The following is a 26755-nucleotide window of genomic DNA, read 5'->3' as shown; positions in this document are numbered from 1 at the left end:
TCCCAGACTCAGTTGCAATTAGAATCCCAGATATGGATGGGTTCTGCCAATTAGTGGGATTTGGAAGAAGGAAGTGAGGCTGTAGCCATAGTCCTGCTGCTTTTGGCTGATATCTGCTGGCAAGCAAGGTCATGGCTGTTTATAATTGCACCACAGAGCTTCAAATAAGAAAAGATTTGGGGTTTAAATTCTTGGTTCAGGGCAGGGTCAGATAACCTGGTGTCATTCCTGACTACTGCAATAGATGTATCATCTCTTATAGCCACAGGGCTCATGTAGCCAAAAATTGAAGAGAGCTGATCCCATGGGTTGCTGATTTGTAATATAATTGTTATGTATGTTGTATTCACAGCCTGACCAGGTGCATGAAACAGGAAAAAGTGGCTCTCAGGAACTGAAATAGGGATGTTTGGGTGGATGCTGATGATTTTGTGTTCCCTGACTACCCATATCCAAAGTCCAGTGAGATTCCTTTGCTAGTAGAAGCAGCCCCTCCTTCCATCAGACCAGGCTGATTCTGCTTTCTCTGGGAAGTGTGTAATGACCTCAGCCAGAGAAGTTATTTTACAAGAGAATTCTAATTCTCATGACCACTCCACTGCCCATTGTTCATTTCCAGATCTAAATGAAAGTCAGATTCCAGGATGCTCCAGGAGACAGGCACAGAGTCTGACCAAGGAGGATATAGCTTCCACAACAAAATAAAACAATCAAACAAACAAGTCTTAGCTAATTGAGTGAGCTGAAGCCTAGGGAATATGGGTGCTAGGTCAGAGAGGAAAGAAGGTAACATTTGGCTGAATTTGTCAATATAATATATTACAGAGATTTGGGGTTTTAAAATTCCAGCTGGAAATGGTTCTAACAGGTCAACTGGTTGATTAAAATCTGGATTGACAATGGCCTTTATAAAACAAAGTTGAGTTGAGATGCCAGAAACTGCTTAGAATATTACAGAAGAAGGAATCCAAGAATTTTCACTTAATGACTGAGACAGGACAGGAGTTAAGTATACATGTGTTGATTGAGTGAGTGAATGATTACAACTTGCCTGGTTTCTCATTAGGTGCCATTGATTCAGTTATATAACTAACCAGGTCCCTCAGCCCCAAGCTTCTCCCCTCCAATATTCTTGCCCCACCCTCAGTCAGCCGCCAAAGTGACACACAGCACCCCTCACCATCTCCAGAGTCTCCAGCCTAAACTTCATCCACTTTCTACTCTAATGCCCTGCCAAAGCTCAGTTACTATTCACATGTGGGAAACCCTGCATTTTCCCTATAAGGATAACTTTTTAAGCAGTTGGTCACCCTGTAGACATAAACTTGAAGAAGTGTAGATAAACCTTGTAGACATAAACTTGAAGAGCTGTAGATAGACGAATAGTTGTTTATACAATTTACCAACTTGATTGCACAAATCTTAAAAATCGCAAATTATGTAACACAGCCGCGTATTAATTTATAAATATTGCTTTTCTTCCTGTTTACTTGTCATGAAATGGTTTTCTTAACTCTTCCCAGAAATCCTTGGCATATACTTTTTAGTTCCCATCCATTTTTGAAAATGTTATAAATTACACAAAAGTGAAAGTAATAAGACATTTTCTGTATTTCCATCATCCAGTTTCAATAGTTAAGTTTTGCTACATATTCTTAATATATTCTTCCTTTCTTTTTTCTTTTTTTTTTTTTGAGATGGAGTCTCACTCTGTGGCTCAGGCTGGAGTGCTGTGGTGTGATCTCGGCTCACTGTAATCTCCACCTCCCAGGGTCAAGTGATTCTCCTGCCTCAGCCTCCTGAGTATCTGGGACCTCAGGCATCTGCCACCACACCTGGTTAATTTTTGTATTTTTAGTAGAGATGGGGTTTTGCCATGTTGGCCAGGCTGGTCTTGAACTCTTGACCTCAGGTGATCCGCCCGCTTCGGCCTTCCAAAGTGCTAGGATTACAGGCGTGAGCCACTGCGCCCAGCCTGAAGAAGTATTTTAAAGCAAATCCCAGATCATGTCATTGTGGCATGCATGAAGATGATATTTCAGTGTGCATCTGTAAAAAAAATTCCACAATGCCCTGATCATGCCTAACAACATTCAGAATTATTCTTTGGAATAATGTAATATTCAGTCATAATCAAATTTTGCTAATTGTCTCCAAGTATCTTTTTATGATTGCTTTGTTCAAATCAGGATCCATACAAAGTCCTCCCACCACAGTCACAATTGTGTGGTGGTGCTTTTAAAATTGTCTTTTGAGTCACTTTTATTCCAAAGTCTTTCATTTCCTTGTTTTTCGTTTGTTCCCTCTTGTTGCCTTGAACCAAAAATAGAGCCTGTTGTCCCATAGCATTCCCACATTCTGGAATTCTCTGTTTGCTTCCTTATACTGTCATTTAACTAGCTTCTCTGTCTCCCTCTTTCCTGTAAATAAGCCCTCAAGGTGTCAGTAGATTCAGGTCTAACGTTTTATTATTTATTTGAGACAGAGTGTCACTCTGTTACCCAGGCCGGAGTGCAGTGGTGCAATCTTCTCTCACTGCAACCTCTGCCTCCCAGGTGCAAGTGATTCTCATGCCCCAGCCTCCCGAGTAGCTGGATTACAGGCACGCGCCACCACGCGCAACTTATTTTTGTATTTTTAGTAGAGGTGGCGCTTCACCATGTTGGCCAGGCTAATCTTGAACTTCTGACCTCAAGTGATCCACCTGCCTTGGCCTCCCAAAGTGCTGGGATTATGGGCATGAACCACCACACCCAGGCCCGGGTCTAATTTTTAAAAATTTATTATTGTTATTATTACGTTTTAGAGGCAGGATCTCATTCTGTCACCCAGGCTGGAGTGTGGTGGTGTGATCATGGCTCACTGCAGCCTCAAACTCCTGGGCTCAAGCAATTCTCCTGCCTCAGGCTCCCAAGTAGTTGGAACTACAGGTATGCACCACCATGCCTGGCTAACTTTTTAATTATTATTATTATTATTATTATTTTTTTTTGAGACGGAGTCTCGCTCTGTCGCCCAGGCTGGAGTACAGTGGCCGGATCTCAGCTCACTGTAAGCTCTGCCTCCCGGGTTTACGCCATTCTCCTGCCTCAGCCTCCCGAGTAGCTGGGACTACAGGCGCCCGCCACCTCGCCCAGCTAGTTTTTTGTATTTTTTAGTAGAGACGGGGTTTCACTGTGTTAGCCAGGATGGTCTCGATCTCCTGACCTCGTGATCCGCCCGTCTCGGCCTCCCGAAGTGCTGGGATTACAGGCTTGAGCCACCGCGCCCGGCCTATTATTTTTTTTTTATAGAGACAGTGTCTTTCTATGTTGCCCAGGCTGAGCACGAACTCAAGCACGGGCTCAAGCAGTCCTTGAACTTTGATCTCCCAAAGTGCTGGGATTCCAGGCATGAGCCACGAGGCCCGGCCCAGATTCAACTTTTTTTGGGAGGAGCATTTCACAGGTTTTGCTGAGTGCTTCTGGGAAGTCACATCATGGGCCCCCTTGGTGGGGGTGCGTGGCAGCAATTAGACTTCGCCTTTGGGAATTTCCCCATCAACCTTCCAAGCAATGGGTTTTTCTTTTGAAGATCTCTGAGTCATTGATTTCATTAGGGGTTGTAAAATAATGCATTTTTATCATTCTTTCCACATCCATGAGCTGGAATTCTTCTGTAAACAGGAATTCCCCGCATCAACCAGGGTAACGCAGTTACCTGAAAATATGGTTCATTGAGGAAAGGCAGCATAGAGCTTATTTCCTTTCTTAAAATACAACAACTTTATTGAGATATAATTCACATACATACAATTCATCCTTGTAGAATGTACAGATCAGTGGTTTTTGGTATATTCACAAAGGTGTGCCACCATCACCACTAATTTCAGAACAGTGTCATTATCCCCAGACAAAGCTTCATGCCCATTAACAGACACTTCCCATTCCTTCCTCCCCTCCCAGCTCCTGACAACCACTAATCTGCTTTATCTCTATGGATTTGCCTATTCTGGGCACTTCATATAAACGGAATCATACAACAGGTGGTCTTCTGTGACTCTCCTCGCCTTCTCTCCTCTCCCCTCCCTTCCCTTCCCTTCCCTTCTCTTTTGAGACAGGGTCTCGCTCTGTCACCCAGGCAGGAGTGCCAAGGGCATGATCTCAGCTCACTGCCACCTCTGCCCCCTGGGTTCAAGCAATTCTTGTGCTTCAGCCTCCTAAGTAGCTGAGATTACAGGCACCCACCACCACAGCCCAGCAAACATTTTAATTTTTAGTAGAGACAGGGTTTCTCCATGTTGGTCAGGCTGGTCTGGAATTCCTGACCTCAGGTGATCCACCCGCCTAGGCCTCCCAAAGTGCTGGGATTACAGGCGTGAACCACTGTGCCCAGCCAGGAAATACGTTTTTACATATACAAGTTTATCTATCACTTCGTTCACTTTGCCAGATAAATCATACTATACATTCTAATGTGCACCCTGCTTTTTGTAGTTCATAAAGTATCAAGCAATCTTTCCGTATTAGTAAATAGAAATCTACATCATTCCTTTTAATAGCTGAATAGAATATTAGCTTATAACGATCACAATTTAATAAATGCCCTACTGATAAACACTTTAGTTGTTTTCTTTTTTGCTATTAAAAATATTGCAATAAGCATTAATATATACAGGCACCTGCCACTACACCAGGATAATTTTTCTATTTTTAGTAGAGACAGGGATTTGCCATGTTGGCCAGGCTGGTCTCAAACTCCTGATCTCAAGTGATCCACCCACCTCGGCCTCCCAAACTACTGGGATTACAGGCGTGAGCCACCGCGCCCTGCCACCCATATACCCTGATGGAAGACAAGTGAATTCAAATTCCAGGAGACATGTGAGTATCCACTACAAGAACTAACTTTCTTTTGAAGTCATTTACTTAATCTTAAAAACCCAGGCCGAGCACAGTGGCTCACCCATATAATCCCAGCACTTTGGGAGGCTGAGGTGGGTGGATCACTTGAGGTCAGGAGTTCAAGACCAGCTTGGCCAACATGGTAAAATCCCATCTCTGTTAAAAATACAATAATTAGCCAGGTGTGGTGGTGCACGCCTGTAATCCCAGGTACTCGGGAGGCTGAGGCAGGAGAATCACTTGAACCCAGGAGGCGGAGGTTGCAGTGTGCTGAGATCACACCTCTGCACTACAGCCTGGTCAATGGGGGGAGACTCCATCTCAAAAAGAAAAAAATATTTTTTAAAAAACTGTTCATATTTTGTAGTATATCCATGTCTGTTCTTTATTAATCAATGTATTAAAAAATAATAAGTTACTCAACGTTAAAATTTCATCTCTTTAGGAAGATGCACCACATTTATCTGAAGGATCCACACATTCTGTGCATACCTGTTTTCCCAGGGCTTGGGTACCCCAGCTAAAGGAGTGTGGTTCTGATCTATCACCTTTATTATAGGTATAATCCAATTACTGAGAATGTGACTGTCAGGAGTGAAGGCACTATGCAGTTGAACTTCACACTTGTTCGATCCTCAAAAGATTCAAACAATGAATCAAAGAAAGGAAAGGGAGGCCAGGTGCAGTGGCTCATGCTTGTAATTCTAGCACTTTGGGAGGCCGAGCCGGGTGGATCACGATGTCAGGAGATAGAGACCATCCTTGTTAATATGGTGAAACCCCGTCTCTACTAAAAATACAAAAAATTAGCTGGGCATGGTGGCGGGCATCTGTAGTCCCAGCTACTTGGGAGGTTGAGGCAGGAGAATGGCGTGAACCCGGGAGGTGGAGCTTGCAGTGAGCCAAGATCACGCCACTGCACTCCAGCCTGGGCGACAGAGCGAGACTCCGTCTCACAAAAAAAAAAAAAAAAAGATTTTATTCTCCAGGAGAAGGGGTTCTTGGGGGCTATAAGCAGCAGGCAGAAGACTTTATTGCATGTGTGGATAGGTGATAGTAACCGAAGTTTGCACTGGGAACTGGCATCAAGAGTGACCTGAACTCCTACTCATGCACCTCTCTCTCCCTGTCTCTCTTTTTGCCTTTTATATCTCTCTCCCTATCTCTCTCTCTCTTCCTCTCAGCTTCCTCTGTCTCTCTCCCCATCTCTCTTCCTCTCTCGATCTCACTCCCTTCTCCCGATCTCTCTTTTTCTCTCCTTCTTCTCCACTTCTCTCTCCCTCCCTGCCAATGTTCAGTCTTCTGGGCCCCTCTGGTGCACACAGGACTCCTAGGCCACCTTTAAGGACACATGCACAGGGCTGCAGAACCTTGGTCCCCCACCTCCCCATGCCCTCAAGGTCAGCGGTGTGGGGCATGCCTGGGCTTTCGTGGGTGGGTGCCCCACGCTCCATGAAGCAGAAGCTGTAGGTCACCACTGGCTCGAGTGGTGCACCCGCCGGGCTGCCGGCTTTCTCCTTGTGATCTGCTGAGGCCAAAGCAGAGGACATCTGCCCAGGCCCGACCCTGCACCAGGGTAGGGTAGGGGTGGGTTTGGAGGTGGGGGTGGGGATGGGAGCAGTCACTGCAAATGGGTCCCTGGCTGGCTTCCTGCCCTGAACTCTACCATGCAAGGCCTCCTCTCCCACCCTTTCCCCTGCCCCACCACCTCCACCCCTAGAAAGCCCCAGGCACAGGCTCCAGAAATCTCCCTGGATCCAGGAACCAAAGGCAACCACTGGGCTCCAAAGCTTGGCAGTGTCGCACACAGAACAGTGTTCTCCAGAGACATTTTGGACACGTTGCTGAACTGCCTGATGGACATGGCTCTTGTCACAAAATGAATTTGCATCCTGAGGAAGCCTCTTCTCCAGAGGAAGCTTCCCCAGTCACCTCTGCTCTCTCCGATGACATGAGTCCTCCCAGGTGACCTCAGCCTTCCCAGGTGACCTCAGCCCTCTCAGGTGACATCTTTCCACCATAACTCTGGCTGTCTCAGGAGGTGGGCTACTGCAGGGACCTGAGCCACGTCACCGCCTTGTTCCTCCTTTATCTGCCTGAGGAGGACATATTCTGGGCACTGGCCCAGCTGCTGGCTGCTGAGAGGCACTCCCCGCAGGGTAGGTGGACAGCTGCCCTCAGGGCCTCACACAGCCAGACCCAGGGGCGGCCACCCTGGGCAGGTGATCTCAACTTTCAGCGAAGGCACCTTCCTTGTGTTGCCAGCTTGTTTGGAGCCTTTAGGATGTCTCTGTTGAGGGTCCCACAGGGGCCCGGAGCTGAACGGGGACCCCCAGATCCTGAGTCAGATGCCTTTCACCCCCATCAGCAGAGGGCATCTCATCATTCCCGTGGCCACCCTCTGTGTCCTGGAGCCACGCCCTCTGGCTCTGATTCTGTGCAACTGACTCTCCCCTCCCTGAGAGTCCTGCCCTCCAGCTGGCCGGGCTCCAGCTGCCCTTGGTACCCAAAGATGGGCTGATAAAACCTTGATGGCAGCATCTCCCCATCCTGTCTCCCCTGGCCTGAACCCACTTCCAGGACAGCATCATGAAGTCCAGCACCTGCCCTTTGTCATGGCCTCAAAGTCAGGCTTGCCCTCCCAGCGCCCTGGTCCAGGAGGCCTCCAGGAGCACCTCCAGCCAGGCGTCCGGGGATATTCCCACCCCTCGTCCCCAGGGCCAAGGCCACATGGCAGGTTCACCAGATGGGAGGGTGGGAGGCCTCGGGGTTCAGGGGCCTCTGCAGCTGTCCAGCTCTTCCAGCTGATGGTTCCACATCTTGGGAGCGGGCTGATTTCATGACGGGCTGGGGGCTTCTCGGGATTCCACAGCCCAAATATCACAAGGGTCCAGGAACTCCAAGACCACCAGGAGCTTGTGGCACCCACGTCATACCACAAAACCATGAGGCACGCAGTGAGTTTATGGTCCCCCCCCCCCAGCTCTTCCCCAGAGGCTCTGCATCCTGTGGGGCCGGAGGAGCCAGGGGCTGGAGACCCTGGTGGGGCTGGTGAGAGGCTGAGTTCCAGCCACGGCCTGACCTGGGACGTGGGGTTCTCCATGGATCTGGAGTTGGCTTTCCTTTCCTGCCCTGGAGGAGACAGAGGCACAGGGACTGGGGCTAGTTCCCGTAGAGCAGGGTTAAGGACAGTGTGTCTGCCAGGAGTGTGGGAAGCGGGAGGTGTAAGGAGCCCTGGACACCGCCCAGTGTTCTGCACTTAGGGAAGGATCTTCAGAGGGCCCTGGAAGAGGGAGGTTTTTAGGGCAACCCAGAGGGACCTGAGCACCTCTGTTCCTCCTATCAGGACAAGGAAGAGCTATGCATTCAGGGTTCCTCATTAGGTTGGTTCTTTGGAGCTTGATCGATGGGGTAAGGGGGCACAGGGAAACTCTGGCTCAGGGACCCTCCTTGCCCTGCAGGGCCCTGCTCCCCCAGCCCAGGGGTCCGGCTCACCCCCAGCCCACAGGAGGCACAGGTAGATATCTGTAGTACACACAAGCAAAGCCCTCTGCCCAAGAGGGGTCATCCCACGGCAGAGGTTGGGGCTCAGGCCCAGCCTCATAGGCAAACTGGGCTAGGACCCACTTGGGAGGGCTCAAGGAAGCCTCAAGTCCTGGGGAAGCCCTCTTTCCAGAAGCCACATCCCCACTGAAATGAGTGCTCCCCCATGAGAAGCTGCAAGACCTTGTCTGACCCAGCCTCCTGAAGGGGTCTGATGACCCTCATGAGAAGGGTCAGTGACTGGGGGGACTGAAGCCTCAGTAGGCCCAGCTTGAGTCACCAGCCCCAGTTTGGAAAGGCGAGGTCCTCCCACACCTGGTGTCCCCACAGATCTCTCTTGGGCTCACCCTGAGCCTTTGGGACGTGTATTTGTTAGAAGCGGAACAGGTGTTGATGCCAATGGCACTCACTGTCTTTAAGGTTCAGAGGAGTAAGTCCACGTGTGCCCAGTGGGATCTGGGGAGCACAGGGGTCAGACCCCGACTGGCCCAGTGGCAGCTTCCTCACACTGTCCCCACGATCCTCTGCCCTGGCCCAGAGGGAGGTCTGGCTGGGTGGGCTGGGCAGGGAACAGTGACATACCCCCTCCTGTAGGAGCCCATCCCTCACATGACCCAGATGAAAGTCAGGAGTGTGGTGAGCACTTCCCTGGGCAGGCTGCCCCCCAGCCACAGCCTCCTGTGCACATCTGGAACCCTGGGGTGGCCACAAAGTGATCTGGCACTCCCCAGTGGGAGGTGGCTAAGGTAGCAACGGGGTATGGGCTCTGACCCCTCCCAGGGAACTCTCCTGGCCTGATGCCCACCCTGTCCCTAAAGCACCTCATGAAGATGTCCAGGGGTGGCCGTGGGCATGTTTTCAGGACCAGTTCTCCCATACCTGGGCCCTGGATGACAATGCAGTTCTCAGACACCCTCGGACCTCTATGAGGAAACTAACAAGGAAGCGTGGGGACCTGCCACCCCCAGATGGGCTGCAGTACCAGGTCCCCTCCCGAGTCACCCTCTGGGGCAGTCAGTAGTCGGGGAGTGCCCAGGACCCCCAACACTACTACCTGGGCCTTTCTCTTCACCTGTTCTCCCTCCTCTTCCTCCTGGACTCTAAGAAAGTAAAATAGGCCCCCCGGTCCTCAGGGCAGGCGCTCAGTGCGTGTGTACTGGACGTGCTGTGCAAGCAGGAGTGGGATGTGGGCAAGACTCTCCAACAAGCTCTCCCACTTTCCACCATGTCCCACTCTCCCCCTTAAAGGGCCCTCAAGGGCATTGGAGGAGCCAGATTCATTTGTGGGATCCCCCACCCCTACCTGTGAGCACTGACAGCCTCAGAGAGCAGCAGAGGGCCCTCACTCCTGAACACTCCTCCAAGGGTGCCAGGACAAGCCTTCAGCCAGGGAGACAAGGGAATCTGTGTCCCGGACCCCCCAAGAGCATTTAGGGGGTGGGCACAGGGGGGATCCCTGGACCAGAGCCGGAGCCAAGAGTTTAGCCAGGTATGGAAACAGTCAGTCCTGGCATGGACTGGGCAGCCCAGGAGGGTAGAGGGGGCTCTGTATCTGGGCTGTCTCACCCACCATGGAGACAGGTCCCCATGTGAGGTGGCAAGGGGGCTGGGTGACATCCAGAACTCCCACCTGAGTTCTGACTGGAGGCTGTATCCCAGGCCCAACAGTCTTGGGATGAGGGTGTGGAGCAGGAAGCCCCCAGTCAGACTGAACCCTGGGGGAGGGCAGTCCCAGAAGCCACCTGCTGTACCCCGACAGCTTCCCACCACAGGAGGCACAGACCCCTCCCTCTGGGATCAGCAGCCTGCAGGTGTGTCCTCAGTGTCAGACCACAGGGGCCACACAGAGACCCTGAGGACTCCAAAGAGCCCGGCCAAGAAAGGACTGCATAGGCTCACTGGAGATGCTGACCATGTCTGTTTTTCTTTCAGCCAAACCCGAGCAAGGGTCCTTGACACCCAGGCTTGTGCTGGCTTCACCTGGCAGGAAGACCCTCTGGCAGGGGGATAGGCAGGCCCCTCCTGGCCCACCAACCTGGTTCCAGTGGCCCATTTGGTCAGCTTCCCCGCCATGGGCGCCTCGTCCTTTCACACCCCATCCTGATGGGACTGTCCATGAGGCCAAGGCCCAGTGGCATGAGGAGGCGTCCATGGAACCCAGGGCAGCAGGCCATTCTCTGGGGGCACTGGGGACTCAGGATGTGCCCAGTCTGGCCCTGGCTCATGGGGGACCTCGGGTTTCCTGGAGGTTCCTCCACTGGAACTCCATGCCATGGCTTCCTATGAATTTGGATGTGGGGGGCCCTTGTTGCCCCCGTTATGATTTTGAACAGAGCTGCTGGGTCCAAGTCCCTTCCAAATGTGTCCTGGACAGCCCCAGGACCATGGGACAGCCTAGCCCAGGAATCCCATGGCAACCCCAACACCAGGCCCTGCCCAGGCTCATCAGGGCTAAAAGGGAGGTCGGGATATACCCCCACTGCAGCATGGCACCCGTATCTGGCCCCCTCGGTGGCCAGTGACTGGCGTGTCTGGAAGGAGTCAGTGTGGCACCCCGCAAGCTGCACCACAGCCCCAGACACCTCGGAAAATCCTGTTCAATGGGGACGCTGGTCCCATCAAGGCCACAAGAGAGAAAGGTGAGCATGACGTCCTCGCAGTCCCGGCCAGCCAGCAGCATACCTGGGGCCTCTGTCCCCACCTATGGGACAGTGTCCCCCTCCCAGGGCACAATTCCCAAGCCAAGAGGGGTCTGGCCTAGACCCCAGCCCTGGGAAGAGAGGGGCACCAGGGATGTGGTGGGCTCCCAGCTGCAGTCAGAATGACCATTCAGGGGACCCTGGCACTGCAAAGCTCTGCACTGTCACAATTCACCTCGCAGAAGCTGGACGAGATTCCAAAGCCTCACAGCCAGTGCTGCAGCCGCAGCAGGCGCCCCCACCACGTGCCTTCCAGCTGCCGGTGCAGGCTTTCCTGACAGCCGGGCGCCCTGCAGCCCTTGCCTCAGCAGCTCAGACTCGGAAGGTATCTGTGGCTCATGTTCCCAGTGCTCCCACCGAAGAGAATTACTATGGAGGATGCTCTGGGTCCTGAGTTGAGCAAAACGGCATGCCATGTGGATGGAGCCTGCTTCTTTCCTGGCCACCACACCTGCTGGATATGCCCACCGAGCAAGTGGCCTTAAGAAGGTCAGGGGGACGGGAGCGGCTCAGCATCCTGCACGTGCCCTTACCAAGGCTCACCAGGCTGACACCACTGCTGAGTGCCCTGTCTGTGGACAAAAGACTCGCACCCAGTCCCTGGATGGCACAGTTTCCCAGGAGGACCAGCTGGCCACCTGCTGGCAGGTGACCACACTGCGGAGGGGGCTGAGATTGGCTTTCACTGCACTGAGCCACAATGTGGACACGGACTTGCCGGCCCTGCAGGGCACACAGCACTGCTTCCGATCAGGGCACCTCATTCACAGTGAGAGACATGCAGCAGTGTGTTCCCACCTCAGGGTCTTGGCTCTGCCACCTCTACTTGGAATGTTCTTGGTTCCCTCCAGGCTTCTAGAAGCATCTAGGCCAGGGTTCATGGCTGGATAAGCACCCAAATCCCCACAACTCAAACAAGCTTCTCATCCTCGTTTTATTTGGTGCAAAACGTAAGAAAATTTATTAAGGCCGGGTGCGATGGCTCACGCCTATAATCCCAGCACTTTGGGAGGCCGAGGCAGATGGATCACAAGGTCAGGAGATTGAGACCATCCTGGCTAACATGGTGAAAACCCGTCTCTACTAAAAATACAAAAAAATTAGCCAGGCGTGGTGGCGGGCGCCTGTGGTCCCAGCTACTCAGGAGGCTGAGGCAGGAGAATGGCGTGAACCTGGGAGGCAGAGCTTGTAGTGAGCCGAGATTGCACCACTGCACTCCAGCCTGGGCGACAGAGCGAAACTCCGTCTCAAAAAAAAAAAAAAGAAAGAAAATGTATTAAGACATGACTTACCTCCTGATAAGTGTGCAGCTCAAAAGACATTCACAGATGGAACACACCACCCCCCAGATCACAAAGCTAACCATGGCCAGCCGCTCCAGCGCCCCCGGGCCCGCAACCAGGGTTCTGACTTCTGATGACACCGTGACCCTGTGTTTTGTACTTTACACTCATGGAAGGATAACCACCTTCATGTTTTAAAATAAATGTTTACTTTTCAAATGATTTTAGATACACAGAAAAATTGAAAAGGCACTATAGTGTACTCTATACCTTATACCCAGTTGCCCCTAGTAATGACACTTTGCATTACCATGGCACATTTGTCCAAACTAAGACATTTAGGCTGGCTGTGGTGGCTCACACCTGTAATCCCAGCAATTTGAGAGGTCGAGGCAGGAGATTCAGGTTCACTTGAGCCCAGGAGTTTGAGACCAGCCTGGGCAACACAGGTAGACCCTGTCTCTAGAGAAAAGTGAAAAAAATTAGCCAGGCATGGTGGCGGGTGCCTATAGTCCCACCTAATCAGGAGATTGAGGCAGGAGGATTGCTTGAGCCCAAGAGTTCCAGGAAGCAGTGAGCTATGATTGCACCACTGCATTCCAGCCTAGGTGACAGAGTGAGAATTCACCTCTTTAAAAAAATTAATTTAACATGGGTGCACTCCTGTTAACTAAATAATAACGTTAGCTATTATCTAAGGTTATTAATGCAGTAATTACATTAACACAGTGAAATTTATTCATATTTCATCCGCTTTTGCCTAACTTCTTGTACCTGTCCTGGGATCCCACCTCAGACTCACCCTCTGCCTTTAGGTCACTGCTCCTTAGTTTCCTCCAGAGGCTACAGCCAAACACACACGTGGGCTGAATAGCAGAGCTGATTGCTGCTGGGCTCCAAACCTCTACAGCATGTTACCATACTGAGTACCGTAGGCAATGGTAACACAATGGTGGCTATTTGTGGGCTGGACGTGGTGGCTCACGCCTGTAGTCCCAGCACTTTGGGAGGCCAAGGGGGCTGGATTACCTGGGATCAAGAGTTTGAGACCAGCCTGGCCAGCATGGTGAAACCCCATCTCTATAAAAATACAAAAAATTAGCCAGGCATGGTGGCGGGCACCTGTAATCCCAAATACTCGGGAGGCTGAGGCAGGAGAATCTCTTGAACCTAGAAGGCAGAGGTTGCAGTGAGCCAAGATCGCACCATTGCACTCCAACCTGGGCAACAAGAGTGCAACTCTGTCTCAAACAAACAAACAAACAAAAACAATGGTGGCTATTTGTGTATTTAAACACAGAAAAGGATCATAAAAATACAGTATAAATGATAAAAAATTGTACACCTGGCCAGGTGTGGTGGCTCATACTGACAATCCCAGCACTTTAGAAGGCCATGCTGGGAGGATCACTTGAACCCAGGACTTCTAGACTAGTCTGGGCAACATAAAAAGACCCCATCTCTTCTGAGATATCAATTTTTAGTGATGTGCACCGGCATAGGGCAGTTCCATTATAATCTTATGGGAGAACCATCGTATGTGCATTCTGGCATGGACTGAAATATCGTTACCTGACATGTGATTGCATAAGTCATCTAGAGATGATTTAAATTCTACGGGAAGATGTACTTAGGCTGTATGCAAATCCTGCACCATTTTATATCAGGACTTGAGCATCTGTGGATTTTGGTATTTGTGGGAAGTGGTGAAACTGATTCCCCTACACACACCGAGGGACAACTATAAATCTTTCAGACCCATACAAGGCTCAATTCCTTACACCCCCACTCCCAGAGCATTCTAAAGTGTTTGTTTCACTTTACCTGCTCCTCTGTTAGCCAGAGGGTTCCATCAACAGCTTGGGCTGTCTCAGAAAGACCTGGGTTCAGGCTGGGTACGGTGGCTCACGCCTGTAATCCCAGCACTTTGGGAGGCCGAGAGGGGCAGATCACCAGGTCAAGAGATCGAGACCATCCTGGCCAACATGGTGAAACCCCATCTCTACTAAAAATACAAAAATTAGCCAGGCGTAGTGGCACACACCTGTAGTCCCAGCTACTCGGGAGCCTGAGGCAGGAGAATTGCTTGAATCCGGGAGGCGGATGTTGCAGTGAGTGGAGATCATGCCACTGCACTCCAGCCTGCCAACAGAGCGAGACTCCGTCTCAAAAAAAAAAAGACCTGGGTTCAATCCCATTCAGCCACCTAGTGTGTCACTTTGGGCAAACCATGTAACTTATCTGAGCCTCAGTGTCCTCATCTGTAAATTGGGCTAATCGTGGTCCTTACCTCGCAGGGCGACTGTGAGGACTAAGTGAGATGAAAGCTGACACCCTGAGTAACACCACTTCTCTCTCCCTCAGACTCAACAGGAAGACACCTTCGCTGCCCAATGCGAAGGTTATGGGGAGGACACGAGGCCCCAGGGTTCCCCTGTCCCAAGAGCATAAACCCTGGATTTTTGCTTCCAGAAACAACCACCTCTAGGATGATGATGGCTCTCAACTCCCCAAAACCTGTGCTCCCACCCCACAAAGGTGGTGTCTTCAGCAGTGGGGAAGGGGCTGCACTGTGCCAGCCTCACCCTGGCCACTGTCTGCCCTAGTGACTTAGAGCCCAGGTAGGTCCCCAAGCAAAGCAGTGCAGAGTCCAGCCCCAGTACTGGGCTCCAGGCATCCCGGCCACCCCTGCCTGCCCCCACCAGTTGCCTCCCTCCCTCAGCCCCTGCTTCCCTCCTTCCCAGCTCAGGATGTCTTAGCTCCTTACATGACCCCATCATCTGTCTCATCAAGGGGAGTGCAGCACAAGGGCAGGGAACTCGGTCAGTCTATGGATGTATCTCCAGTGTCTGTATGTCAGGCGCAGCAGCTTACACCTATAATTCCAGCACTTTGGGAGGTCATGGCGGGCGTATTTCCTGAGATCAGAAGTTGGAGATCGGCCTGGCCAACATGGTAAAACCCCATCTCTACCAAACATACAAAAATTAGCTGGGCGTGGTGGCAGGCACCTGTAATCCCAGCTACTCGGGAAGCTGAGTCAGGAGAATTGCTTGAATCCGGGAGGCGGAGGTTGCAGGTTGCAGTGAGCTGAGATCATGCCATTGCACTCCAGCCTGAGTGACAAGAGCGAAACTCCGTCTCAAAGAAAACAAACAAACAAAAAAAACAAACAAAAACTGTGGGCCAGGCACGGTGGCTCACACCTATAATCTCAGCACTTTGAGAGGCCAAGACGGGAGGATCACTTGAAGCCAAGAGTTCGAGACCCGCCTGGCTAACATAGTGAGACCCTCCATTTCTACAAAAGGTTTTTTAAAAAATTAACCTGGTGAGGTGGCAAGAGCCTGTAGTCCCAGCTAATCAGGAGATTGAGGGGGGAGGGTTGCATGAAGCTGGGAGGTCGAGGCTGCAATGAGCCATGATTGTGTCACTGTACTCCAGCCTGGGCAACAGAGTGAGACCCTGAAGAAAGCAAGACATTGTAGTAAGATATAAATTACTCAGTTACTTTTTAAGTCATATAACACAGGCAACAACAATTAGCTAAAATTTAGTTTTAAAAATTTTTCTTTGTTATTTGCACAGTGTATTAGTTTTTTATTTATACTAAATAAATTATCAGAATTTAGTAGTTTAAAGCAACACAAATTTTTTCTCTGTAGGTCAGAAGTTCAACGTGGGTCTCACTGGTTTAAAATCAAGGTGTTGGCAGGAAGTTTCTTCATGGAGTTTCCAGGGAAGGATCACTTTCCTTGCCTTTCCCAGCTTCTAGAGGCTACTGGCATACCTTGGCTCAGGACCCCGTCCTCCCCCTCCGAAGCCAGCAAGGGAGGGTTGAGTCTTCACTTCATATCTCTCTGGCCTTCTTCCATTATCACATCTCTCTAATTTAGCCAGAAGAGGTTCTCCGATTTTTTTTTTTTTTTTTTTTTTGAGATGGAGTCTCATTCCTGTCATGCAGGCGTGGTGCGGTCTCAGCTCATTGCAACCTCCATCTCCCAGGTTCAAGCGATTCTCCTTCCTCAGCCTCCCGAGTAGCTGGGATTACAGGTGTGCTCCACCACGCCCAGCTAATTTTTATATTTGTAGTAGAGATGGGGTTTTGCCATGTTAGCCAGGCTCGTCTTGAACTCCTGACTTCAGGTGATCTGCCCGCCTCGGCCTCCCAAAGTGCTGGGATTACAGGTGTGAGCCACTGCGCCTGGTAAGGTTCTCCAATTTTAAGGACTCATGTGATTAGATTGAGCTCACCCACGTACTCCAGAATAATATCTTTTTCTCAAAATTCATACTCTTGATCACATCGGCAAAGTCCCTTTCGCCCAGTAAGGTGACATACTCACAAGCTTTGGGGATGAGGGTGTGGACATGTTTGGTGGCTAACTTGGCTACCAGGCATAGGTACCTCTTATTTCTGGAAATGATACTGTTTCTATTTAGTATAGCAATACCAAATTTCCTTTCAAAGTGCATTTCTTTCATCTGGGCCAGTAGGAGAAATAAAATACAATAGGCTAGGTGTGATGGCTCACGCCTGTAATCCCAGCACTTTGAGAGGCTGAGGCAAGCGGATCACTTGAGGTCAGGAGTTTGAGACCAGCCTGGCTAACATGATGAAACCTTATCTCTACTAAAAAAAAAAATATATGCTTATATAGATATATATGCATACACACACACACACACACACACACACACAAATACAAAAATTAGCCAGGTGTGGTGGCACACACCTGTAGCCCCAGCTACTTGGGAGGTTGACATAGGAGAATCACTGGAACCCAGGAAGCAGAGGTTGCAGTGAGCTGAGATCACACCACTGCACTCCAGTCTGGGCAACAGAGCAAGACTCCACCTAAAATAATAATAATAATAATAATAATAATAATAATAATAAAATTAAAATAAAGTGCACTTCCGGCCAGGCACAGTGGCTCACACCTGTAATGAAGCCGAGGCAGGCAGATCACCTGAAGTCAGGAGTTCGAGAGCAGCCTGACCAACATGGAGAAACCCTGTCTCTATTAAAAATACAAAATTAGCCGGGTATGGTGGTGCATGCCTGTAATCCCAGCTACTAGGGAGGTTGAGGCAGGAGAATGACTCGAACCTGGGAGATGGAGGTTTCGGTAAACTGAGATCGTGCTATTGCACTCCAGTCTGGGCAAGAAGAGCGAAACTCCATCTCAGAATACATACATACATACATACATACATACATAAAATAAAGTGCAATTCTTTTTCTTTCTTTTTTTTCTTTTTTTTTTGAGACGGAGTCTCGCTCTGTCGCCCAGGCTGGAGTGCAGTGGTGCAAACTCGGCTCACTGCAAGCTCCACTTCCCAGGTTCACGCCATTCTCCTGCCTCAGCCTCTGGAGTAGCTGGGACAACAGGTGCCTGCCACCTCACCCGGCTAATTTTTTGTAGTGGAGACGGGGTTTCACCGTGTTAGCAAGGATGGTCTTGATCTCCTGACGTTGTGATCCACCCACCTTGGCCTCCCAAAGTGCTGGGATTACAGGCATGAGCCACCACACCCAGCCAAGTGCACTTCTTTTTCAGTAAAAACAGTTGGCTGACTTCAAGGACATGTGAAGTAAGTAGTATTACATATAGTTCCTAGACAGGGAAAAAAAACAAACTGGCGGAACCACTGGATAATGACTGAGGTTTGGGATACTGAGGCTGGATGAGAAGGTTCCAGAGGCCTAACCTAAATCAGGAAGCAGCTGCAGTTGGTAGAAATCGTGTCTGTTTGGTCTGTTTGGTAGGAGGCCTGCCTCCCATTGACCCAACAATAATCCTGTTGACATAACCCTGTTGATCAAAGCGATCCCCTGACTGCTCTGGGCCGGTTCCTTTGGCTCCTGGTGGAACGCATTCAGAGAATCCGGATCCGGTCAGTATAAAAGGTCTGGTCCCGCAGTAGGGGAGCCACATCCTGGAAGAGTGGCCGAGGACAGCTCCCCTCCTGCCAGAGCTTAGCAGGCTCCGAAGTAGCCACATGGCCCCCTCAGAAGACCACAGGGACTGGAGAGCCAACCTCAAAGGCACCATCCGTGAGACGGACCTGGAGACCAGCTCTGGTAAGAGGTGGCAAAGGGACCCCAGCCCCACAGAAACACCAGCTGGGGGCCGGGTATGGTGCCTCACGCCTGTAATCCCAGCACTTTGGGAGGCTGAAGTGGGCGGATCATGAGGTCAGGAGTTCAAGACCAGCTTGGCCAACATGGTGAAACCCCGTCTCTACTAAAAATACAAAAAATGTATGGTGTGGTGGCGGGCGCCTGTAATCCCAGCTACTCGGGAGGCTGAGGCAGGAGAGTCGCTTGAACTCGGGAGGCGGAGGTTGCAGTGAGCTGAGACTGCGCCACTGCACTCCAGCCTGAGCAACAATGTGAGACTCTATCTCAAAAAAAAAAAAAGAAAGAAAGAAAGACTAACTGGGAGTGGGGCTCTGATGGCAAACATGCTACCTCCCTCAGGTTGCTGGGATTCTCAAGCCAAGGGCGGGCTTGTTTTATTTCCTGTGCTAGCCAACCTACTAGAACATAAGTTTCCTTCTGAGCCTACGTCGTGGTTCACAGCACGTAGCTAAAAGAATGGATGTGTATGTTATTTGGGTAACTCAAAAAGTTCCCTTTTTAAGAGCACAGGGTTTAGATTCAGATACACTTGCTCAGACACCTGCTTCATTGATAAATCTATTGGCTGGTTTGTCCATCCCTTTCCCCTGTGCTGGGATCTGAGCTGGGGGATTGCCAGGGCAGATGCCACCAGGTACCGATGGGATTCTCTGAGGCTGTGGACAAGATTATGTGGGGAGGGGGAGAGTAGCAAGATGCTCCCTAAGACCTACCAACACTTGTGCAGGCTGAGCCTCAGTTTTCTCACCTGGAAAGATGGCCAGGGCTTTCCTCTCTTGGGTTGAGGACTGTGCTTTTCATAATGTGGTCCATGGACCAGCAGAATCCGCATCCTCTGGGGGCTTGTTAGAAATGCGAGTCTCGGCCGGGCGCGGTGGCTCAAGCCTGTAATCCCAGCACTTTGGGAGGCCGAGACGGGCGGATCACGAGGTCAGGAGATCGAGACCATCCTGGCTAATACAGTGAAACCCCGTCTCTACTAAAAAATACAAAAAAAACTAGCCGGGCGACGAGGCGGGCGCCTGTAGTCCCAGCTACTCGGGAGGCTGAGACGAGAATGGCATGAACCCGGGAGGCGGAGCTTGCAGTGAGCTGAGAGCCGGCCACTGCACTCCAGCCTGGGCGGCAGAGCAAGACTCCGTCTCAAAAAAGAAAAAAAAAAAAAAAAGAAATGCGAGTCTCAGGCCCCACCCCAGCCCCACTGCACTAGACTCTGCATTTTAACAAGCTCCCCAGGCAACTCATGGGAACAGCAAAGTTGAAAGGCACTGATATGTTGGATTCTGTGCTCCTGGAAGAGAGATGGATGGATGGTAAGCAGAGACTTGAACTCAGGTCTCTCTGATGCTGAAATCCATACACTTAAACCCTGACTGTCCTCCTCTGTTGGTGTATCAACCAACTCAGTTGAACCCATCGAATGAATAAACAAATGGGCCCGGCGCGGTGGCTCAAGCCTGTAATCCCAGCACTTTGGGAGGCCGAGACGGGCGGATGGCGAGGTCAGGAGATCGAGACCATCCTGGCTAACATGGTGAAAACCCGTCTCTACTAAAAAATACAAAAAACTAGCCAGGCGAGGGGCGGGCACCTGTAGTCCCAGCTACTTGGGAGGTTGAGGCAGGAGAATGGCATAAACCCGGGAGGCGGAGCTTGCAGTGAGCTGAGATCCAGCCACTGCACCCCAGCCGGGGCACAGAGACAGACCACCTCTAAAAAAAAAAAAAAAAAAAAAAAAAAAGAATAAACAAATGAATTCAGGAAAGCACGTCCTGGTGGGGTGCGATGGCTCACGCCTGTAATCCCAGTGCTGACTGGGCTGAGGCAGGAGGATTTCTTGAGTCCAGGAGTTTGAGACCAGCCTGGGCAACATAGGAAAACCTCATCTCTACGAAAAAATTTAAAATTCACCAGGTGTGGTGGCATGAGCCTGTAGTCCCAGCTACTTAGGGGGCTGAGATGAGAGGATGGGTTGAGCCCCCTGAGGCTGAGGCTGCAGTGAGCCCCGATCGTGCCACTGCACTCCAGCCTGGGCGACAGAACGAGACCCTGTCTCGGGGGGAAAAAGTTCCTTCCTTGTGCTCACTTTCAGTCTCTTCCTCCCTTCTAGGTGGGAAGCTGGCCGGGCATCAGAAGACCGTCCCCACGGCTCATCTGACTTTTGTTATTGACTGCACCCAGGGAAAGCAGCTCTCCCTGGCAGCAACCGCATCACCACCCCAAGCCCCCAGTCCCAGTCAAGGGCTTGTCACCCCACCAATGAAGACCTACATTGTGTTCTGTGGGGAAAACTGGCCCCATCTGACTCGGGTGACCCCCATGGGTGGGGGATGCCTTGCCCAGGCCAGGGCCACCCTGCCGCTCTGCAGAGGGGCTGCGGCCTCAGCTTCCTTCCCCGTCAGCCCGCTCTGCCCCCAGGAGGTTCCTGAGGCTAAGGAGAAACCCGTGAAGGCTGTGCCTGTGAGGTCTTCGACTTGGGGAACAGTCAAGGATTCGCTGAAAGCCCTCTCCTCTTGTGTCTGTGGGCAGGCAGATTAGCTGGAAAGGCCAGGCTCTGATGCCCAGAGGCTGCAATTCCCAGGGCCTGGCCCTGCTTCCCCAGATAAGCAGGAGTCTTTTGTGCTTGAGCCAAGGAAAGATCATTAGATCCGCTAAGTGACATCTGAAACATCCATCGAGTGGCAGAGGCAGGATAAGGCACCCGCACACGAAGAGATTCATTCATTCATACAGCAAGTATTACTGGTACATCTTCTACATGCCAGGCCCTGCAAAGTCCTGGGGAGATACTATGGTTTTCTTGGAGCTGGTATTTTTGGGGTAGAGGGAACCCAACCCAAATAAATAAAGTAACCCAATAAATAAAGATGATTTTGTACAGTGGCGAATGCTCTGCAGGAACTGAAACAGGATGCTAGATGGAGAGTGATTGGGGTGAAGACCTTCCCTGATGCAGTGATTGGGAAGGTCCTCTCTGCGCAGGGAAAAAAGTGCGATCTAAAAGATGAGAAGGGGCCAGCCCTGAGAAAATCCACCCTCCCCAGGGTCACTTGCTGTCATCTTACCCCAGGGCAGGCCAGAGGGGAGGTCAGAATGCCCCAGCATGACGGGGAGGGGCAGCGGGTTTCTTACTGCCATCTTGGCTCAGAGGCGAACGTGTAGGTCACTGCAAAAGCATGCCAGTGGGGGCTGGGAGGCTCAGGGAAGTTGGCTCCCAGGAGACTCCGTCCCAGAAGGCAGCCCAGGTGGGATCTGGGGATCTGAGGTGGGAAATAAGGTGACCTGGCTTCTCAAAAGGGAAGGAGGTGCTCAGAAACAGAGTATCATATTTGAACGAATGAAAATAAGACATATTATTTATTGAGCATCTACTGCACACCAGGCTCATGCTGCCTTCTAAGGATAAAAAAAAAAAAGGTTAGGGGAGGAGGTTCACCCCTCAGGGTAACTGTGTTCCCTGAGTAGGAGGTGGGGTTACTGGTGTGGTGTGAGGGTGTCTGTAAGTCTAAGAGATGCACAGGACTGTAAAAAACCCTAAATCAACCTATTTAAGGAAGTCAGTCTGAAGGCTCCCAGATAAAAATCACTTAGTTTTTATGTATTTATTTATTTTAGAGACAGAGTCTCACTCTATCACCTAGGCTGGAGTGCAATGGAATAATCACAGCTCACTGCAGCCTCAAACTCCTAGGCTCAAGTGATCCTCCTGCCTCAGCCTCCCGGATAGCTGAGACTATAGGCGCACCACTCTGTCCAGCTTGACTTCTTTGAGTTTTAGTAGAGAAGAGGTCTCGCTGTACTGCCCAGGCTGGTCTTGAACTCCTGGCCTCAAGCTATCCTCCCGCTTCAGCTTCCCAAAGTGCTTGGATTACAGGTGTGAGCCACCGTACCCGGTCATTAATTTATTCAATGACTATTTTACTAGGTTCCTACAAATAATAGCACTAACATTTAACATGTATTGACCATTTACTCTGTGTCACATAAGCAACATGGGCACTATATTTGCGACCATTTTATAGGTTAGAGAGCTGAGGCACAGAGAGGTTGAAGAATGGACTCAAAGTTCCATAGACTGGTACCGTTGAGATTAGAACTCAGGCAAGCCTGGTGCCCATATTCCTGCTCCTAACTGTGAGGTATATACCCTCTCATCCTGGTAGAGTCTCTTCTAGGCAGAGAGGGTACACAGAGAATAAGTTTAACCCTGGCCTCAAGGAGCTCACAGCCAGGTGGGGGAAGCCAGAAAGAAGGCAGACAATTGCCATAACTTCTGAGAAGTGCCACAGTAAGGGCAACACAGAATGATGCTGGAGGGCAACCACTCCACTCCGGAGAGAGGAGATCAGGGAGGGCTTCCTGTAGGAAGTGATGCCTAAAATGAGATCTGACCAGTGACTAAGCTATACGAAAGGGTGGGGGTGGGGGAGCAAGTGGGGAATGCTCTGGGCAGAAGGAGCAGTCATTCAGTCTGGCTAGGGTGATCGTCACTCATTCATTTATTCACCAAGTATTTATTGGGCACCCACTGAATGCCAGGCTTTGGGCTAGACCGTGCGATGGAGCAATGAATAAGACAATGAGGCCCAGCCACGAAAGAGCTTATCCTCTAGTTGGGGAGACAGGCAATGTGCACGCACAAAACAAACAGATCAGAAAAGTGGCAGGAGGCCAGGCCCAGTGGCTCATGCCTGTACTCCCAGCACTTTGGTAGGCCGAGGCGGGGGAGGCGGGGGGAGATCACCTGAGGTCGGGAGTTTGAGATCAGCCTGGCCCACTTGGTGAAAATCCGTCTCAACTAAAAATACAAAAATTAGCCAGGCGTGGTGGCGGGCACCTATAATCCCAGCTACTTGGGAAGTTGAGGCGAGAGAATTGCTTGAACCTGGAAGGCAGAGGTTGCAGTGAGCTGAGATCTCGCCACTGCACTCCAGCCTGGGTGACAGCAAGAGCAAGGCTGTCTCAAAAAAAAAAAAAAAAAAAAAAAAAGAAAAGAAAAAGAAAAAAAAGAAAAAAGAAAAGTGGCAGGAGCTGCATCAGGTGAGGCCTGGCAGGCTGCAACAAGACCTTTAGATCTTAGATCTTATTCCCAGATGGCAGCACTGGAAACTGTGAGCAGACAGCGTCATGGCCAGACATACCTTTGAGAAGGATCCCTCCCGGCCTTCTGCCTGCAGGGGAGGAGGCACAGGAGGCTGAGTCTTAATCCTGACAAAGGAGAGCAACGGTTTGGACCAGAGAAGAGGCTACAGTACAATCTGGGTGACATATGCCCATTCCACTCTCCTGAAGGCCCTAAGGACAAGACTGCAGAGGGAGTTTGAGACCCTCAAGGAGAAAGGCGGCCTGTGGCTGCACAGCCAGCTTTTCACCAGCAGGTGTCGCCCTCTCATCAGACTGGAGGACACTGGGTCCAGGCCTGGACAGGGAGGAAGGTGTGGACCTGCTGGGTCTGTTTTTCAGAAGCCAAACTCATTCTAACCAATACTCCTTTCATCCGGAATAATGAATGTTTATTTTATGCCAGGCACCCAGCAAAGTGACATTTCAGAATTGAACCCTGGGGGTATTGGTGAGGATTCAGAGGAACCAGGCACTTATACCACTTATCCTCGCTCTGGAAAGGGAGCTGTCATCATTACTATTGATGTCGTCAGTTACTATAGCTGTCGTCATTACAGGGCAGTTGAATATGCACCCCACACCTCATCAGTTCACCTAACCCCAATCGTGAGGTTGGCATGATTTCTCTTGCCATTTTACAGAGGAAACTGAGGCACAGAGAGGTTGAATACTTTGCCCAAGATCACTAACTGGAAACCAGTAGAGCCCAAATCCAGACCTCAGGCAGCGTGACTGCACACTGCGCTTGCAGTCCCATACTGTGCTGTGAACACACTGGTCACAGCTGTTCAATGAGTGAGTGAAAAATGACCCAGCGCAGGACCTGGCAGCGTGTGGGGAGTGTCTGGGGACTGAATGGGTGGTAGGGCCCTCGCTGAGACGGAGCACACAGGTGGAGAAGCCAGTGGGGACATGGGGAGATGACAGGTTCAGGAGGCAGATGTCGCGTGAGGGACTGTGGGACATGCCGGGGGCGGGGGATGCAGGCAGATGGTGGCCCATTCCCCATTGGAGCTCTGGTCAGAAGATGAGGCTGGCAATGGGGCTGCATTGGTATAGAGGTTGGTGATGAAGGTGCTCTGGGAAGGTGAGGTGTAAGACCAGTCATCAGCCCTGTGAGAAACCAACTTACCTGTCCAAACCCAAAGAATGGACTCAGAGGCACGGACAACAGTGGAAGAGAGACTTTTAATGACGGTCTTACAAGATCAGGTGTCTGGTGGGCAGGCACACCCAGCACAGTTACAAGCAATTTATCCCCTAGTGCGCAGGTCCCTCCCCTGGTTCCTTGTAGGCTGAGTACTGTAGGATCACAATCTTCCTGGATGTCGCCTATTGGTTGTTGGGTAGGAGTTTTAGGTGTTTTCTTTAGGATTTTCTTGTTGCATTTTGTTGCAGCCCACAATACATTGCAATCATAGTCAGTTTAGGGCTTTCTCAAGTATTTCACTTAATGACCTAGGTAGTCAGACAAGCTGTTAAGAATAGACAAAGCGAGCTATTTTGCAGGCTAGTAAACTTTCATTCTAGACTCAACTTTTTTAGTTTGGGCGAGGGCAACTAAGGGGGCCCCGACAAGCAGGCGCCAGCTACCAAAGCAGGGGCCTAGTATATTCTGTTTGCGGACTGAAACCTATTCAAGCCACTTTGTTTTGGAAATTGACCACTGTATACATTATTTCCTTTAGGCCCAAGGTGACAGAGGTGTGAAAAATCTGAAATAAGCAGAAAAACCACAAAAAATATCCAATACCATCTATGCATTGTCTGATTCTCCAGGGGTGAGCATTTTCTTTGCCTTTGAGCTATTTTACAACTCTGTCTATTGTAAGTAGCCCATAGAAATGCAACATACTTCTTGTCTGCAGACAAGCAGATTCTGTCCTGTCCTGTTCAAGTCCAGTAGACTCTCCTTCCCCATTGTGGAAGAGGTCAGTGTTACCTCTGTGCATTCATTTCAATATTCCCTGACCTACAGATATCATCTGTTCTTTGCCTTCTTCTTTGAACTGGTTGTAACATCTTACTGGTTCCTTCATTAACCATGAGTTAAGTAAAATCATCAGTGAGAATGTAAAATGGTACAACCACTTTGGGAAACAGTCTGGCAGTTCCTCAAACAAACATGGAGCTTTCAGAGGATCCAGCAATTCCGCTCCTGGATATATATTCGAGAAGTGAAAACATTCGTCTATGTGAAAATCTGCACAAATGGCCAGGCATGGTGGCCAGTGTAATCCCAGGACTTTGGGAGGCCAAGGTGGGTCAATCACCTGAGGTCAGGAGTTCGAGATCAGCCTTGTCAACATAGTGAAACGCCATTTCTACTAAAAATATAAAATTAGCCACGTGTGGTGGTGCATGCCTGTAATCCCAGCTACTCAGGAGGCTGAGGCAGGAGAATCGCTCGAACCCGGGAGGCAGAGATTGTAGAAAGCTGAGATTGCACCATTGCACTCCAGTCTGGGTGACAAGAGCGAAACTCCATCTCATAAAGAAAAAAACAAAATCTGCACGAGTGCACAGAGCAACATTAATCACCAAAACCAAAGGGTGGAACCAACCCAAGCATCCATCAGCTGATGAAAAGGTAAGCAAATTGTGGCCTAGCCATACAGCAGAGTATGTTTCAGCCTTAAAAAGAGACAGATAGGCCGGGCGCGGTGGCTCAAGCCTGTAATCCCAGCACTTTGGGAGGCCGAGACCGGTGGATCACGAGGTCAGGAGATCGAGACCATCCTGGCCTACACGGTGAAACCCCGTCTCTACTAAAAAATACAAAAAACTAGCCAGGCGAGATGGCGGGCGCCTGTAGTCCCAGCTACTCGGGAGGCTGAGGCAGGAGAATGGCGTAAACCCGGGAGGCAGAGGTTGCAGTGAGCCGAGATTGCACCACTGCACTCCAGCCTGGCGACAGAGCGAGACTCCGTCTCAAAAAAAAAAAAAAAAAAAAAAAAAGACAGATTATTGGTCCATGCTACAATATAGGTGAATCTCGAAAACTTTATGCTAGGTGAAAGATGTCAAATACAAAAAGTAATTTTTTTTTTTTTTTTTTTTTGAGACAGGTTCTCA

The 26755-nt window shown here is 50.4% G+C and overlaps 2 protein-coding genes across 2 annotated transcripts; both read left to right on the top strand.

Moving 5' to 3' along the window:
• The first annotated feature begins 6335 nt into the window (after positions 1–6335).
• Positions 6336–14859, top strand: LOC108524250 (TBC1 domain family member 3B-like). The gene is made up of 11 exons (XM_017865248.1): positions 6336–6349; positions 6604–6754; positions 6922–7042; positions 7867–7934; positions 8230–8266; positions 9245–9391; positions 10356–10556; positions 10611–10839; positions 10965–11065; positions 11308–11450; positions 14773–14859. Exons 1-11 carry the CDS (start codon positions 6336–6338, stop codon positions 14857–14859), a joined length of 1299 nt encoding a protein of 432 aa, XP_017720737.1.
• A 3493-nt stretch (positions 14860–18352) lies between these two features.
• SRARP (steroid receptor associated and regulated protein) lies at positions 18353–21437 on the top strand. The gene is made up of 2 exons (XM_017865252.1): positions 18353–18496; positions 20667–21437. Exons 1-2 carry the CDS (start codon positions 18415–18417, stop codon positions 21092–21094), a joined length of 510 nt encoding a protein of 169 aa, XP_017720741.1. The 5' UTR covers positions 18353–18414; the 3' UTR covers positions 21095–21437.
• The last annotated feature ends 5318 nt before the right edge of the window (positions 21438–26755 follow it).

The sequence above is a fragment of the Rhinopithecus bieti genome, unplaced genomic scaffold (genome assembly GCF_001698545.2).
Source record: "Rhinopithecus bieti isolate Rb0 unplaced genomic scaffold, ASM169854v2 scaffold_81031, whole genome shotgun sequence".
Classification (NCBI taxonomy): Eukaryota; Metazoa; Chordata; class Mammalia; order Primates; family Cercopithecidae; genus Rhinopithecus; species Rhinopithecus bieti.
Note: the sequence above shows the minus strand (reverse complement) of the source record. Positions and strands in the feature narration are given on the sequence as shown.

What these genes read in the sequence shown, in the direction of transcription:
- LOC108524250 (XM_017865248.1), top strand. An exon ending in GCGTGGGGACCTGCCACCCC is followed by an intron (nt 9,392 to 10,355) that starts CAGATGGGCTGC and finishes CTGTTTTTCTTT; the next exon opens with CAGCCAAACCCGAGCAAGGG. An exon ending in CAAGGCCACAAGAGAGAAAG is followed by an intron (nt 11,066 to 11,307) that starts GTGAGCATGACG and finishes TTCACCTCGCAG; the next exon opens with AAGCTGGACGAGATTCCAAA.
- SRARP (XM_017865252.1), top strand. Translation starts at nt 18,415, where the DNA reads ATGGCCCCCTCAGAAGACCACAGGGACTGGAGAGCCAACCTCAAAGGC. An exon ending in GGACCTGGAGACCAGCTCTG is followed by an intron (nt 18,497 to 20,666) that starts GTAAGAGGTGGC and finishes CCTCCCTTCTAG; the next exon opens with GTGGGAAGCTGGCCGGGCAT.